The sequence below is a fragment of the Mustela lutreola genome, chromosome 1 (assembly GCF_030435805.1).
Source record: "Mustela lutreola isolate mMusLut2 chromosome 1, mMusLut2.pri, whole genome shotgun sequence".
NCBI classification, from domain to species: Eukaryota; Metazoa; Chordata; class Mammalia; order Carnivora; family Mustelidae; genus Mustela; species Mustela lutreola.
In genome coordinates this window covers 126,380,638-126,396,310 of record NC_081290.1, presented here as the reverse complement: position 1 = coordinate 126,396,310, position 15,673 = coordinate 126,380,638, and the positions used below count along the sequence as shown (strand labels likewise).

The window sequence follows — 15,673 nt, the reverse complement described above, 5'->3', positions numbered from 1 at the left end:
GATACAAACCTGCATGACATGGACCTTGATGTTAAGCCCCTCATGGTTCATATCACAAACCAAAGTGCAGAGTGGCTTTTGAGGCATAAATATCAGAGCCAATAGCTCAGATTGAAAGAATGGGGTCCAAAGACTTCAACGTGAAGAGAAGGCCTGAGCTAGGTCATGAAAGGCTGACATTCTTTTTTTTTTTTTTTTTTTTTTTTAAGATTTTATTTATTTATTTGACAGACAGAGATCACAAGTAGGCAGAGAAGCAGGCAGAGAGAGATGAGGAAGCAGGCTACCCGCTGAGCAGAGAGCCCGATGCGGGGCTCGATCCCATGACCCTGGGATCATGACCTGAGCCGAAGGCAGAGGCTTTAACCCACTGAGCCACCCAGGCGCCCCTGAAAGGCTGACATTCTGATTCAGAAAAATGTTTCAACAGTCTGGTTTCTTCTTCAATTGCCTTCATGCCTAGAGATTTTTGTTTTCTTCCTGAAAATTACACTTGTTACAATTAAATCAGGTCTGCTCTTAAAAATTTCAGTTCATCCTGATTGCCTCTAGAGGTTGCTATTACCATATAAAAACAATCCAATATGGCGGACACTAAGTATTAGCCAGTTCCTAGAAACTGCAAACCACTGAAAGGCCTAAAACTATTTTAAGTGGTTGAGTCATAGGAAGTTAGTTCTTCCTGTAAGTTTTCCTCATGAAAATTCTTCCCTGGAAAGGGAAGAAGTGAAGACTGTTCCTCTCTAACTCTTCCAGATCCCTTCTACCACAACCAGTATTGCAGGAAAATGTGAGAGAAAATCTGGTGAGAAGAAATATCACCAACAAAGTGTGATACTTATTTCCATTTCTCACAAAGTAAAAACTGAGCTTATTGCTGCATTTAGGAAACGTCCTAATGTAGTCAGGCCCAAGAACTATGCTGTGACTGATTTCAAAGAAAAAAGGAGTCTAATGAGAACTTGACATATGTATCTTAATTTCTTTACATTTTTCCTCTGCAAAATGTTCAAATATATCATAAATCAATATGCCAACCTCACTTCTGTACTCACATATTTTCCTCTCATGTCATATTGTATCATTAGCACATTTCTATATGCAACTACACAGATGGCATGAGACAGTAACAACTGGCACCATTTACATTAGCAGCACCGCTGATGCCCATGAAGGCCAGAAATTGGCAGGATCTCCCAAGACCACTTTCCACGAGTCACACAAGTCACACAAAGGTAAACACTGCCCCTTAAATGTGGACCCATTTTAATTTAAATAAAAATACTGATAATACTAAGGCATTAAAATTGATAATTAAATATTGCTTATATTTATCACTTTAAAGCAATGGAATACAAAACGTACCAGGTCACAAGGCACATCTTTTAAATTTTTGCAGTAACCAACTCTCCAGAGCTTTAAATAAACCTCTTTATTGAATTTGCTATTAATTAAATGGACAAGTAAAGTGCTTTCCTGGAGCCTAAAAGATTTAACACCACTTAATCTAAGATTGATTTTCTTTAGATAGTATCTAACATACAAAATTCTCTCGGGATTTCTTTAGTTACAGCTTTCCTTACTTGGTTTTATTCTTTCAAAATTCAAGTGATGACCACAGCTTGTCTACTATTAAAAATGGACTTCATGATTAAAAATTAAGTTGACTTCATTTGAGTACATTTCTGTTGCTAAAAATGAGCCTTCTTCATAGTTAGGTTGAACGTGTTTGCAGCAACCAGAAAGACCGCAAAAAAGATTCTCAAAAAAGCCAAGGGACAACACTGTCTACCTCTTATAATATGATCTCTATACAGTTAATTCTTCATCTACATGATGGTAACAATGTATTCTGGGGAACAAGAATTTCATTTTAAAATTACTATTCTATCTTATTTCTAAATATACCATGGGAATAGGTATACAAAAAAAGACCTGAATGACCAGTTACAAAGAAGTATATGTACATAAAAGAAACATAAAAAAAGTAAACACATGTATTTCAGCACAGCAGATTCCCAGCAAACAATAAAGCAAAGCTTAAGTCTGCTCTGACTTCATTCTTCTGAGCTTTAGAAGTCAGAGAACAAGAAAGGGATAAGAGAACAGTTCCATTTATCTATTTTCTCTCAAGATGCCAAAAAGGGTAGTCAGATTTTCATGTCGCCTCTTGTGTTCTGGTATCATTTTACGGCATTTTCTATAAGCAAAACAAATATACTTTTCTCCTCGGGAATTCTGCTAATCCATAAGTCCAATTCATCTTGTGACCTAGCATTTATTAGTTACAGAATAAAAAGGAGTGCTGGCATCCTGGGAAATTGTGCTGGGGTTCTGGATTTAGTGCAATCCACAGATTTAGGAAACAAACGAGAATTTATTATTCCTTTGAGAAATACTTTGAAGTTCCATATTTTCAAAGATCTTGGAATGGTTCGAAATAAATCAAAGTTGTCGCTGTAATATGCACAGTAAAAATAAGTTCATACATAAATTACAGAGGCAGAGTTTCCAGGAATTAACTACCTCATTTCCCTGCTTCCTCGGCATCTAATGAAAAATCTCTAAATGATCCACATGTTAAGTGGGTGGAGTAAGTCCTCATCTTGAACGTTTTAAGAGAGATTTTTTTCAGTTGCCAAGTAGCCTTATCCTAGTGAACAAGAAGGGAGTTGCCTGTGTTACTGGAGAACATAACGGAGATTTCAAATGGGAAGAAATCCTTAAAAACCAGTCATTTCCGACGTCTCTCTCTTTTTTTTTTTTTTAAGATTTTATTTATTTATTTGACAGAGATCACAAGTAGGCAGAGAGGCAAGCAGAGAGACTGAGGGGGAAGCAGGCTCCCTGCAAAGCAGAGAGCCAGATGTAGGGCTGGATCCCAGGACCCCAGGATCATGACCTGAGCTGAAGGCAGAGGCCTTAACCCACTGAGCCACCCAGGCGCCCCTCCAATCTCTCTTTTTTAAGGAGGGAAGATGAGATGAAGCATTTCTTATCTTTTCACTTCTTATACTTGTGGAAAAACATGACGAACACCAATATTTGTGTATAACCAGCATGATATTTGAAACATATTTTGTCAAGTTTCATAAGAAATAAGTCATTTTAGAATTTGAATATCAAGAATGAAACAAACAGAACCTAAATAAAGATGGAAAATCCAACCCATGTAACAGGAAGCACCAAGGCTGGGGTATGAATAGCATGAGATCAGAACAAGTAAGAAGTTAGAAGTAAGTAGTGGAAGATCAGAACAAGAAGGAAGCTTTCATGACACTCCTTCTGCCTTTTCTTCTTGGAACTACCATGGGAAATAGCCTTCCAACTGAAAAGATACAGAGAATCTTTTTAAGAAGAAATAATGCAAAGCTCTATTTTAAAAGAAACTGTATCAAAATCACTAAAATTATTTCACTGGTAATACTGTTAAAACTACATATAATTATCATTACCATCCTCTCAAGAAAAATACATTAATTAAAGAAAAAAAGGCAAATAGTCATAGAATTACCTGTGTAAAATATTTTACTTATTATATAGCTTTTAAATTCATGTTTAAAAAAATATCCCATTGACATACTGCAATCGGCAATATATTATAAAACTGTGAAAACATATGTCAGTTATTTCAAGAGAAAAAACAGTCTTACAATTTTAAAATACTCATTTTCCCTCATAAGTCCATACTTGTCCATTTTAAAACTGCAGGTTATAGAAACTACCATTTTGGATGTTGAGAGAAACAGGTCCTTTTGAAATTCAAAAGTTAAAAATAAAATGAAGAGTGCATTTTTGCCCAAGAAATATTATAAATAATTTAGGGAAGTATTAGAATTTCACAGCTGTTCAGGAAAATCCTCGTATTTCCCAAAATAACACTTCACACAAACATTTAAGAATTTTAGATCCGTCATCAATCCCAGACTCTCCTGATGGGCTGGCTAAATCACCGCCATGTATTAAAAGCCATAACCTTGAGTCAGCCTAAATTTGAAGGAAATTTCATGGCAGGCTGCACAGAGGTGCTAGTAGAGGAACATCATGACTGAATGAGTGAAGCTGCTGCTACACCAAAATTAGTACAAGGAACCAGCGTTTCCAACAAATGGTAACAGAATATTTGCTTGCTATTCAACTGAGATTCCAATGCGTATATAAGCAGACTCATAATTTAAATCCTTACTAATCCCTAAGATTGCTCAGTGCTCATCTAGTTTTCATTAGGCAATCTGGCAGCTTTCCATGCTCATTTGAATTTCATTTTACCTCTGTAAAAGTATTGGGATGTAAAGAATATATAATGTAACAGTAATATAACACCCGTGAGAATGAATGGGTGGTCCTGCGTGGATTGACTTGGGTTTCATTCCCTGACGCTGTATATCATTCTAATCTGAGCAGACATGGTGGCTCAAAACTCTTCACTCATCTGTACATGTGTGTATAAGTGTACAAGTTCACACTAACACAGACATAAAAAATGAAGAAAAGAATAATACTCTGGCTGCTGTTCCAATTATGCATTACTGTGTGTCAAAGCACCCCAAACTTATTGGCTTAAAACAGTAAGATATCATTATCCCTAGTGATTCTGTGAACTTTCTGGACTCAGGAAATTCTTGGGTTGCTGTTCATGAAGCTGGGGATGGTGTCATCATAATGTTCTACCAGGCTGTTTCCCCAGGACAGGTCACTCAAAGGGCTGGTGGTAGTTGTCAGCCCTTTGCTGGGAGTTCAGCAAGCACTGCTGTCTGAGAACCCACACATGACCTCTGCACGTGTCTTGAGCTTCTCACTTCGAGATACTGGGTTCCTGGAGTGAGCATCCCAAGAGTAACTATTCCACGATACTCAGGTGGAAACTTTAAGACTTCTTATAAACAAGCCTAGGTAGTATCAAAATGTTACTTCTGCCATGTTCTATGGTCAAATAATCACCAAAGTAAACCAAGATTCAAGGGAAGGCAAATTCTGCTTTGTGATGGGAGGGGCAAAATCATATTTCAGGGGAGCATGTGAAATGGGACATATTAATGCAGTGATTTTTGGAAAACTCAATCAGCAATAATGCAAATAGGACAGTGGAAGTAAGATGAGTCTGGATTAAGGTAGAAATACTGTCAAATCGGACATTCCTTTCTCTCTTTTTTTTTTATTTCTTATTTTTTTAAAGATTTTATTTATTTATTTGACAGAGAGAGAAAGCACAAGTAGGCAGAGGCAGGAGAAGGGGAAGTAGGCTCCCCACTGAGCAGACAGACTGATGTAGGGCTCCATCCCAGGACTCTGAGATCATGACCCAAGCCAGAGGCAGAAGTTTAACCCACTGAGCCACACAAGTGCCCTTTTCTTTTTTTAAATGAAGGCTTCAAACCCTACATAGTTTTTGCACTATTTTATTCAATATGCTAGAACCTTCAAATAGAAATCTACTACAATAGCAGCATGAGGGGCGCCTGGGTGGCTCAGTGGGTTAAGCTTCTGCCTTCGGCTCAGGTCATGAGCCCAGGGTACTGGGGTGGAGCCCCACATCAGGCTCTCTGCTCAGCAGGGAATCTGCTTCTCCCTCTCTCTCTCCCTACCTTTCTGCCTACCTGTGATCGCTGTCAAATAAATAAATAAAATCTAAAAAAAAAAAAAAAATAGCACGAAACTGGACATTTTATTCCTATTTACAATTAAGAAAATGGCAGAATAGGAGAAAAATTCTTGCAGAAACGTGGTCTTATCTGTAAGACAATATATCCAAGTAAAATGTACAAAATTTAAAAATCAGAATGTCCTGTTTTTCTTTATCTCTTTGATAAATCATATTTCCATTTGCTAAATCAACTAAAGGATGATAATAAATTTGAAGGTTTATCTACCTTTTTTTTTTTTTCTTTTAAGAGAGCAAGAGAGAGGGGAGTGGGAAGGGACAGAGGGAGAGGGAAAGAGAGAATCTTAAGCAGTCCCTATATCCAGGGCAGAGCTGACACAAGGCTTGATCTCAGGACAGTGAGATCATAACCTGAGCCAAAATCAAGAGTCGGATACTTAACCTACTTAGCCATCCACATGCCCTAAGAACCATTCTTAATAACATATCCAACTAAGAGGCTGAGAAAAGACAACTTCCAAGGAATTCCTCCTTGGAATCATGATGAGTGGTCACAGCTGTCCAGCGTAAAGCATAGTCAAATGGTTCTCCACGTTGTAATTCCAGTAACTATTTTATTGTTGCCTGGGAACTGCAAGTGGAGATACTAGAATGATGATTTTAAAAGTTTCTAGATAAAATAATGTAACTTATAAATTAATTAATAAATAGCAGTTTGCCACGTCCACATGAGGTGAAAATTGGTCTACTGTGTGTCTATTATTATATATTTCAAACTATAATTCATTTCTTAAAAATCTATATAGTCTCATTAACAGAATAATAATAATAAAATAAAAATAAGCTGTCATCTCTAGTAAAAGAATTAATCTTGAGCTGTTGATGTATTTTCTTCCTCTTTTTATACAAACCACAAATCTTCATTCTTCAATCTTCAAAAATGATATTTATTCATTCCCAGATACAGACTGTATCTGTGGAGATACTATCATTAGAAGATTATACATGGTCTCTGGCTCCATGAAGTTTACATTCCATCCCAAGAAACAGGAAATGATAATAGAGTGTGAGAAATACGAGGGCTGGGGAAATATGTGTACTGTGAAAATACGGGAAGTGCTAACGCGACTCAGAAAGGGGAGTGATTGGAGAGGAGTGGTGTCCTCCTGGAAGAAGTCATTTGACCAATGGGATAAAAAGGATTTACTTAGGTGAAAGTATCAGTGTTCCAGAAAAAAAGGGAAGAACAAAATAAAAACAAAGATTCTAAAGGAAGTTCTGTTTGGCCAGGCTGCAGGAGAGGAAGAGGAAGGATGGATAGGGGATGTAAGCAGTTTCAATCATTTTAATTACTTTCTACCTTTTCTAGTGAATAATTGGGAATCACTGAAGGATTTAAGCAAGAAAATGATATAATGAAACAGATTTGCATTTCAGGAAAAAAAGTAGAGTTATAGAATGAAGAAGAGATTAGAAGAGGCTCGAAGAGAGGCTGGGAAACCATCCACTCTCTCAAGAATAATAGTTCACGCAAAAGTGTAGAAGAAACAAAAAAAGTGATAGAATTCTCAAAATACAGTATTTAGGAAATAGGTTTTAAGGCTTTGATGATTTATTAAAATCAGGGGGTGAAAAAGAAAGGTTTTTAAACTCTTTAAAATGAGACCCAGTTTATCTTACTCTTTAGTGAAGGATTAAAGTCTATGAAAAAGAATATTTTATTAGTTTATATAATGCAAAATGTAAATTTGTATATGGAAATGAGGATCTTAAGACAATTTATGAAAATCAGTTACTTTATTCTGTCATCACTTATACAGAAAAAATATTCATTTAATTTCTATGTAAATAGCCTAATCATAAGATAAATACCTAAGTATTTTAATTCATTCAATTTGTCGGTAAGATAGGCAATTTGAAAAACAGGGGAAAAAAGAAATAAAAAAAATATCCACTATTGGCAAAAACTTCACAGTATTCAAACTTTCTAGTTTCTTGATCATTCACACTCACAGTGAAAGAAACCCAAAATCATATGTAATTTAAAGATATATTAACTAAAGTTGCATATTGACTTGGAGGAAAAAGGACTTAGGGCTACTTAGAGTAACACCATCCAGTGGAAACAGAAGGTGATAAAAGTCACCATAGCAAAGCACAGATAGATATTAGCCACATAAGTAATGTTCAAGTTTCTAGTGGCCACGGTTAAAAAAAAAAAAAAAAAAAGAAATAGGTGAAATTAATGTTCATGATATATTTTTATAAAACTCAGCACATCCAAAATATTTATCATCTCAAAACAGAATTTATATAAAATATTTATCAGCAATTTTGAATCCTTTTTATACCTCCTTCAAGTCTGTTCTGTATTTTACCCACAGTCCATCACCTTTCAAATACTTAGTAACCGTATACTTAGTGGCTAATAGCTATCCTACAGGACGATGCAGTTTTAGAACCTAGGGAAACCCACCAAGAGGCTGCTTACTCTCCTATTGTGCCCTTACAAATTGAGCTGGATGATCACAGTGAGTAGAGGTTAAAACAAATCTTTGTAAACTCCTTTGGATAGCTGTTCTGCTATGGAGATGTGGCCACTGAGAACAAACGTCAAAGTTAAGACAGAGGAACTGCAAATTGCAACTTTCCCAATAAAGTGACAGCAGCCAACCAAAGTATTAAAAGACAGAATATGTATTCAAAAATCCAAAATCCCAATAAACTTTAAATATCAAACCTTGATCCATTTAAAATAACTCATTTAGGGGCGCCTGGGTGGCTCAGTGGGTTAAAGCCTCTGCCTTCGGCTCAGGTCATGATCCCAGGGTCCTGGGATCGAGCCCCGCATCAGGCTCTCTGCTCAGCGGGGGGCCTGCTTCCTCCTCTCTCTCTCTCTCTCTCTCTCTCTCCCTGCCTGCCTCTCTGCCTACTTGTAATCTCTGTCTGTTAAAAAGATAAATAAATAAATCTTTAAAAAAAAATAAAATAATCCCACCCCCTTCTCCCCAACCCCCTCCCCCCGGCAACCCTCAGTTTGTTTTGTGAGATTAAGAGTCACTTATGGTTTGTCTCCCTCCCAATCCCATCTTGTTTCATTTATTCTTCTCCTATCCACTTAAGCCCCCATGTTGCATCACCACTTCCTCATATCAGGGAGATCATATGATAGTTGGACATTGGGGAGGGTATGTGATTTGGTGAGTGCTGTGAAGTGTGTAAACCTGGTGATTCACAGACCTGGGGATAAAAATATATGTATATAAAAAATATATGTTTATAAAAAATAAAAAATTAAAAAAAAAATAAATAAAAATAAAATAAAATAACTCATTTAAATACAGCATGTTAAAGCTTAATTTAAAAATCTCCTGGCAGCAACTTCTCTTGGAATTGGCAGCTTTTTTTTTTTTTTTTTTTTCTTTTGACACCAGTAGTTCTATAAATCCATGGCAGGGCATTGCAAACCAGTTTCCATCTTGATTTAATGCTGTCTTAAGTTTATAAGAAAAATGTCACTATGTAAACAACAGATATTTTGATTAAACACTACAGTTCTTATTTTGGCTGTTAAATCAATAATGCAGCTGGACTGAAAGTAGTTTACATTCCCTCAAAACTGGGCTTGAGTTCAGCTAGTATTGCACTGACATCATTTTCCAGCAAGATCTGGCCGCTTTCAGCGGCTGGTTTAGAAATAATCCTTTACAAACAACCACATAATTTTCAACCTTAGCAGATTTCAAGAAGAGGGGCTTATAAATGCCTGTGCTTAAAATAGGGCAGGCAATCCAAAAATAGTCTCTCATCTAATGGGTAATTTACTAGTACCAACTTTTAAGGTAACTTAAATAAGCACAGAAGGCAAAGGCAGTTGGATACATTATTTCTTTCACTTCACCTGAAACTGACTTAGAGAGTGCTCTCCTATTCTACTTGCTACAGTAGCTTAATTAGTATGTAACTAGAAGCAATCCTTCTCAAACTTGTTTTGGTGGTCAAGCACCTGAAAGACATGAGCCCAACAGAGAACATCATGGACCCTGCCATAGTATTTAATTACACTATACAAACTAAGAATACCTTGAAAGAGAAAATAAAACCAGATTATATATCTAAAACATAAAACCACAACTACACAACTACTAGCACATATAAACCATGCAAAAGGGGGCAGTTAAACAGATCACAATAGGCCATGTTGAGATTTTCAAAGAACATTAATCTACAACCTGAATATTCAAGGTCAGCAACTAAAAGTTCAAGAAAAAAATATGAAACAAAAATGCTAAAATGCTTTCAAGACCACCCAATTACTTGATGGGATTCACTGTGATTCCATTTCAGCAGCAAGACACCATCATCCAGCTGGCAGAGCAAAAAGTATTCTAGAGCCTCTGTATGAGAATCACTAACTCAGAGCTTTTAACTATGGGATTTCAAATTGCTTACCTGTAGAAATTCTCTGACATTAGATCCCAGGACACGCAAGATTGTATCATAACCAGACTCTTGACAAAAGACAAAAAACATCTTCCCGAACATTTGGAGGATTTCCCCAGCATTGAGATCTGTTTATAGTTTGGGAGAACAACAACAATAAAATATATTACAGCTAGAATATTGTTAATGGGAAAAATGAAAACAGGTGCGAAATTAAAAAATTAAACTATCTTCAATTTTTGTGCAAGTAGTCATTGGTCACAAGAAAAACTTCTGGCCTGAACAATACAATGAAATCTGTGAAGAGAAAATATTTACATGTCAAGAGCACAGATGTGTACCTATATGCAAAACAATCAGTTTCTTGGCTATCACAACAAATTCTGAACTTTTAAAAAACTTATATTTAGTGTATTACCTTATTTTTTCTGAAAAACACAAAAAAATCATCAAGAATGCACATGACAGTATTTTGGTGAAAAACACTTTTCTTCACATAAATATGCATATTTAGTAAGTTGGTTACATATAACATGTACCCCAATATCCTGCTTTGTTTCTTAATGTTCAATCATTAATATTTCCTAAAATCTTTATATTTTTTCTGTAACATCTATTTTAATTTCCATGTCATTAACACAATTAATTTAACAATCCACTTGTATCAAAAATATAGACTTTCCTAGTTTTTGATAATGTAAGTTATCTCAAAATGAAAACATACATCAATCTTAATGCAAATAGATCTAACAATTATTTGAGGAAAAATTCCTAAAGGGTTTGCACATTTTTTAAAGAGACTTGACTAATGATGCAAAATTATTCTCTACAAGGTTGTCTTAATTTACCATCAGATTAACAATGTGTATGACTTCCTCTTTGACTCTACTGTTGAATACACTAGATGCTTAATTTTAAAAATAACCAACTCTGAATAAAATTTCATATTTGTTTCAGTTTTGATTACTAATGATGCAGGATATTTTTATTATTAACAATTTTCCATTCTTTCTTTGTAATTCTTGTGTCCTGTAATAGATATTTGCTCTTCTAGTTATTAGTGGCAAAGCTAAAAACTTCTTTCTATTCTACCCAAATAGGAGCCTAATTGTAAATTAAGCATGTGAGAATAACTCTGAGGAAAACTTTTTTTTTTTTTCCATGAAGCTGTGTTTAAACTTTGCCTACTTTGCAGGAATTTTCATGTAGATCTCAGTTTCTTACTTCTTTTACCAATAGTTAATGGAATGCAAGATTACAAGAGAGATTCAGGGACAGTATTTTCTGCATACTACACTTTTGTAATTACTGTATTGTTGATACCATAACTGAAGTTATTATTACATGAAGTGTCAATAATTTTTTTTCCACCCCAACACATGGTTTTCTGTGAGGGGCTACAGAGAGCTTCTCCACTCTTTAAAGAGCTTATGAAAGAAAACTAGGACTCAGGAAAGCCTGAGCCTTCCCTCCACCATTGTGCAGTGTACAACCTACCTAACAATATAATGGGATCTCAGTTCATGTACTCCTTTGGGCTTCTCTGTGTAACTTAGTCAAAGAAGGAAAGACACATTCAACTTACTGAGAACTTTGCTTGCAGCAGCAACCAAATCATAAGTTTTAGAATCATCATATATTATTCTGACAAGAAACTGTCCTTCTTCATCTAACTGTGCCTCTTTTCTGGAAAACAAAAACAAGAGACAGCTTAATTTATATGCTGAAATAAATAATAAACTTATTTATATACTTATATGTTTATAAATAATAAATTTAATTTATATGCTGAAATAAAAGAATAGCTATTGTAGATAAAACTACTGTATAAATTGTGTATAAACAGTGGTTTTTTGCCTAAAATGGGACATTTCTGGCAAATTTGTTTAAATCAATGCCATGTGCCTAAAAGTCTAATGATTAAGAAGAAATCATTTCACATTCCCAATTAAAACTCCCCTAATTAAAATGATATATTTAAGCATATTTTAGCAAGACTAACATTTATATAGTACTCTAATGCTCAATACAATGCCTGGTATATAGTACTCTAATGCTCAATACAATGCCTGGTATATAACTAACATTTATATAGTACTCTAATGCTCAATACAATGCCTGGTATTATAACCAAGAAATAACTTTTAGTTAAACAAATAGTCAGCAAAAATTTGTTGAGTTCCTTTATGTGCCAGGCACAGTTCCAGGCATTAGGGATCCAGCCTTTAGCAAAATAAACAAAAATACCTGACCTCTTGCAACATACACTTCCTAGGAAGGGAGACAAACCGGGCATAAAACTAATAAGTAACATATAATGGTAAGTAGTTTGAAGAAAAATAAAGACAGGTATTCGGGTAGAGAGCTTGAGTACAAAAGCCAATAAGTCTCACTGGGATACTGGCAATTGAGTAGAGCCTTGAAGGAAGCTCTAGAAGTGAGCCATGAGCCATGTGGGGAAAAGGGCTAGGCAGGAGCGGCCCAGGGCACTGGAGGAGCAGCAGAGGCCAGCATGGCTGGACAGGGCTGGGGCCAGAGTAGGTGTAAGGGAAGGGGTCAGAGTGGTAACAAGGGGCCTGGGAGGACATGAGAATGACTATGGAATTTACTTGAAAGTGATGGATGGTTTGGGCCTTTGCGACAAGAGAGTGAGAGGAACTGACCTAGGTTAAAGGCATCAATCCTGCTGTTGCACTGAGACTGCCCCAGAAGGGGTTAGGACAGAGCAAGGAGACCAGTGAGGAGGCAACCACCAATGCTGAGGTGAGACAGGTCGGTAACTTTCAATTCAGAGTGGAAGCAACCCAAGGAGGGAAAAGTAGTCCAAGCTGAGTACGTTCTGAAGGCGAATTCAACAAGACTTGTCAATGGATTGGATACAGGTTGTGAGAAGAGGCTAGGACACACGGATGACACTGAGGTTTTAGCCTGAGCAACTGGAAGGATATTGTCACCAAAGACTGAACTGAGAGAGGCTGTTAGAAGTGGACTGGAGCAGGGGTGGGTTAGATCAAGGCTTATGGTTTAGGGGCGCCTGGGTGACTCAATTGGGTAAGCATCCAACTCATGATTTCAGCTCAGGTCTTGATCTCAGGGTCTAAGTTCAAACCCCACATTGGGCTCCACGCCAGCATGGAGCCTAGTTTTAAAAAAAAAAAGTTATAAACATATCAGGTTTGAGGTGCCAAATAGACTGATAACATCTCTTAACATATCCTTAGCTTATTAAACACAGTAGCTTAAAATATATACAGTATTCATGGAAGGAAATTATACTGAGCATTTTTAATAGCTGTCATGATCATAGAAATATTTTTATTTTGATAAGATTCGGATTATTTTTCTCAAACAAATGTCCAAAGGAAAAATCTATTATTCAAAATATTGCCAGCCGTAGAAGAGAACTGACAAGTTGGCAGATGTCTTTTCCAATGTTAAATTCACAAAATCAGGTGAAGCTTGGAAATCAATCTGACTCTCAATCCAATTCATCTAAATCCCTGTGGGCTGCCAGGAGAATGAAAGACAAATGAGCCACTATCATCAGGTGAACTTGCAACATAGTAGCAGCTTGAACAGCTACTGATGAAATGCTGCAGGCCACAATCCCTTTCTTTCTCTCTCTTTCTCTGTAGCAGAAGCTGTGTTTCACAGCTACTGTCTGTAGCTGGAATACCGGCATCTGCTCAAGGAGAAAATTCCAAATGATGGCATATATTAGGTCCAGGGGGGATGGAGATATTCTTAAAAAGTTCCCTGTGTTCTTAAGAGCATACCATTTAGTTGCTTGCAGTTGTGCATATCATTGCATGTAAAAAAATTTTTTTAATATATATTTTTTTTTTGACAGAGAGAGATCACAAGTAGGCAGAGAGGCAGGCAGAGAGAGGAAGGGAAGCAGGCTCCCTGCTGAGCAAAGCGCCTGATGCGGGGCTCAATCCCAGGACCCTGAGATCATGACCTGAGCTGAAGGCAGAGGCTTTAACCCACTAAGCCACTCAGGCGCCCCATAAAAAACTTTTTAAAAAGCCTGATTTTGGTAGGCACAGAGATCTGAATTTCAGAGGCCAGAATTTACCAGCTGAATGAACTTGGACAACTCACACAAAGCACATGAGCTTTAAACCTCCACTTTTTAAAAACAAGAGCCATAATATAACCTTTAAATATAAGTTAATTATAATTTAATTTATATTTATAAATATAAATTGATATGTTTATTAATTTATAAATCATTATTAATATTTAATAATATAATTATTAAATGTATTTTATTATAATCAAATTAAATGGATAATTATTATATTTTAATCATTTTTGAATTGTATGTTTATATATTGATTATATACTTATATATTTATTATATATGTATCAATTGCTATAGTTAAATTATTTCTATATATCAATTATGTATTTATTATTATATTTATTGATTATCTATTAATTAGCATTTGTATTTATAATTTATAAGTTGTGGATTTATAATTATAGTTTAATTTATATTAAATATAAAAACGTTTAAATAGAACTTTTTAAAAACAAGAGCCATAATATAACCCAGCTTCCTCGCTGTAAGATACAGTGTGCAAAAGTATGTTCTAAGCTGTTGAGGAGTGAATATGTGTGTATATGTGTGTGTGTGTGTGTGTGTGTGTGTTTAGTACTAATGATCATAGTGCTTCCCATGTGCAGGTATTCAAAAAATTAAAGAGTTGTATATAAGATGTGGAAGTCTTCAATTTGCTGAACATACATAGCTATAAATTGAAGAGAGCACATCTTCCAAACTTCAAGTTTTAACACCAGATTTCAGTGAAATACCCCCAAATTATGAAGGTACAGTACAAACACTGACTTACCTTTTGATAAATGCTATTATGTATCTTGTACATTCTAGTTTCTAATTGTATAAAGATATGAATATAAAATATAAAATACAGGCAGGGAAACCTTTTAAAGAACCCTCCACTATCCTGATAACCACTGCTATTATATTTGAGTTGTTCATACTTGAATATACTTGTACGTATGACACACACAATTATACTGCCTTAAAATCTCCTTTTTTGACTTAGTACTTGATGGATATCTCATTTTATTAAATACATTTCTGTACTTTGCATAAAATTGCATTGTACAGACATTGAAGTTTCAGTAGCTATTTAGATTGCTTTTAATTTTTTTTGGAAGTATAAACAATGTGATGAGTAACTTTGTAGTTAATAATTGCATTTCTATATAATTATGTAATTAATTCTTAGGGATTGATGATTTGCGGGATATGGATAGCCTAATTCTTCTCATTTTGTCACTAACATTCTATTACAAAATAGCATTGGTCAACAGATCAGCATTTTGAAGCCTTTAATTTAGGGCATTCTAATAAAATATAGATACATTTTAATTAAATATATAATAAAGTATATATAAATTAATTTATATTCTCACTTTGTGGTATTCTCTCTCTTCCAATTGGGATAAATCAGATAACATAAATTTCTATAATAAACTCAACTGCTCAGAAACACTCACCAATCCATAATAACAGGTAAATAAACGAGGTACAAATAGAATACGCCATCCCTCTGCATAAAATAGAAGAATGACTATTTCCCTAGAAATCCCCTA

General features: G+C 35.4%; 1 protein-coding gene across 1 annotated transcript in view; it reads right to left on the bottom strand.

Annotated features, from left to right (window-relative positions):
• The window catches only part of GUCY1B1 (guanylate cyclase 1 soluble subunit beta 1), a 48,055-nt gene that overhangs the window by 18,687 nt on the left and 13,695 nt on the right, over positions 1-15,673 (bottom strand). The window contains exons 3-4 of the mRNA XM_059173826.1: positions 11,631-11,731; positions 10,055-10,173 (exon numbers count right to left, since the gene is read on the bottom strand). Of these exons, the coding sequence (XP_059029809.1) occupies positions 10,055-10,173; positions 11,631-11,731 (220 nt within the window). The remainder of the gene's footprint in view (positions 1-10,054; positions 10,174-11,630; positions 11,732-15,673) is intronic.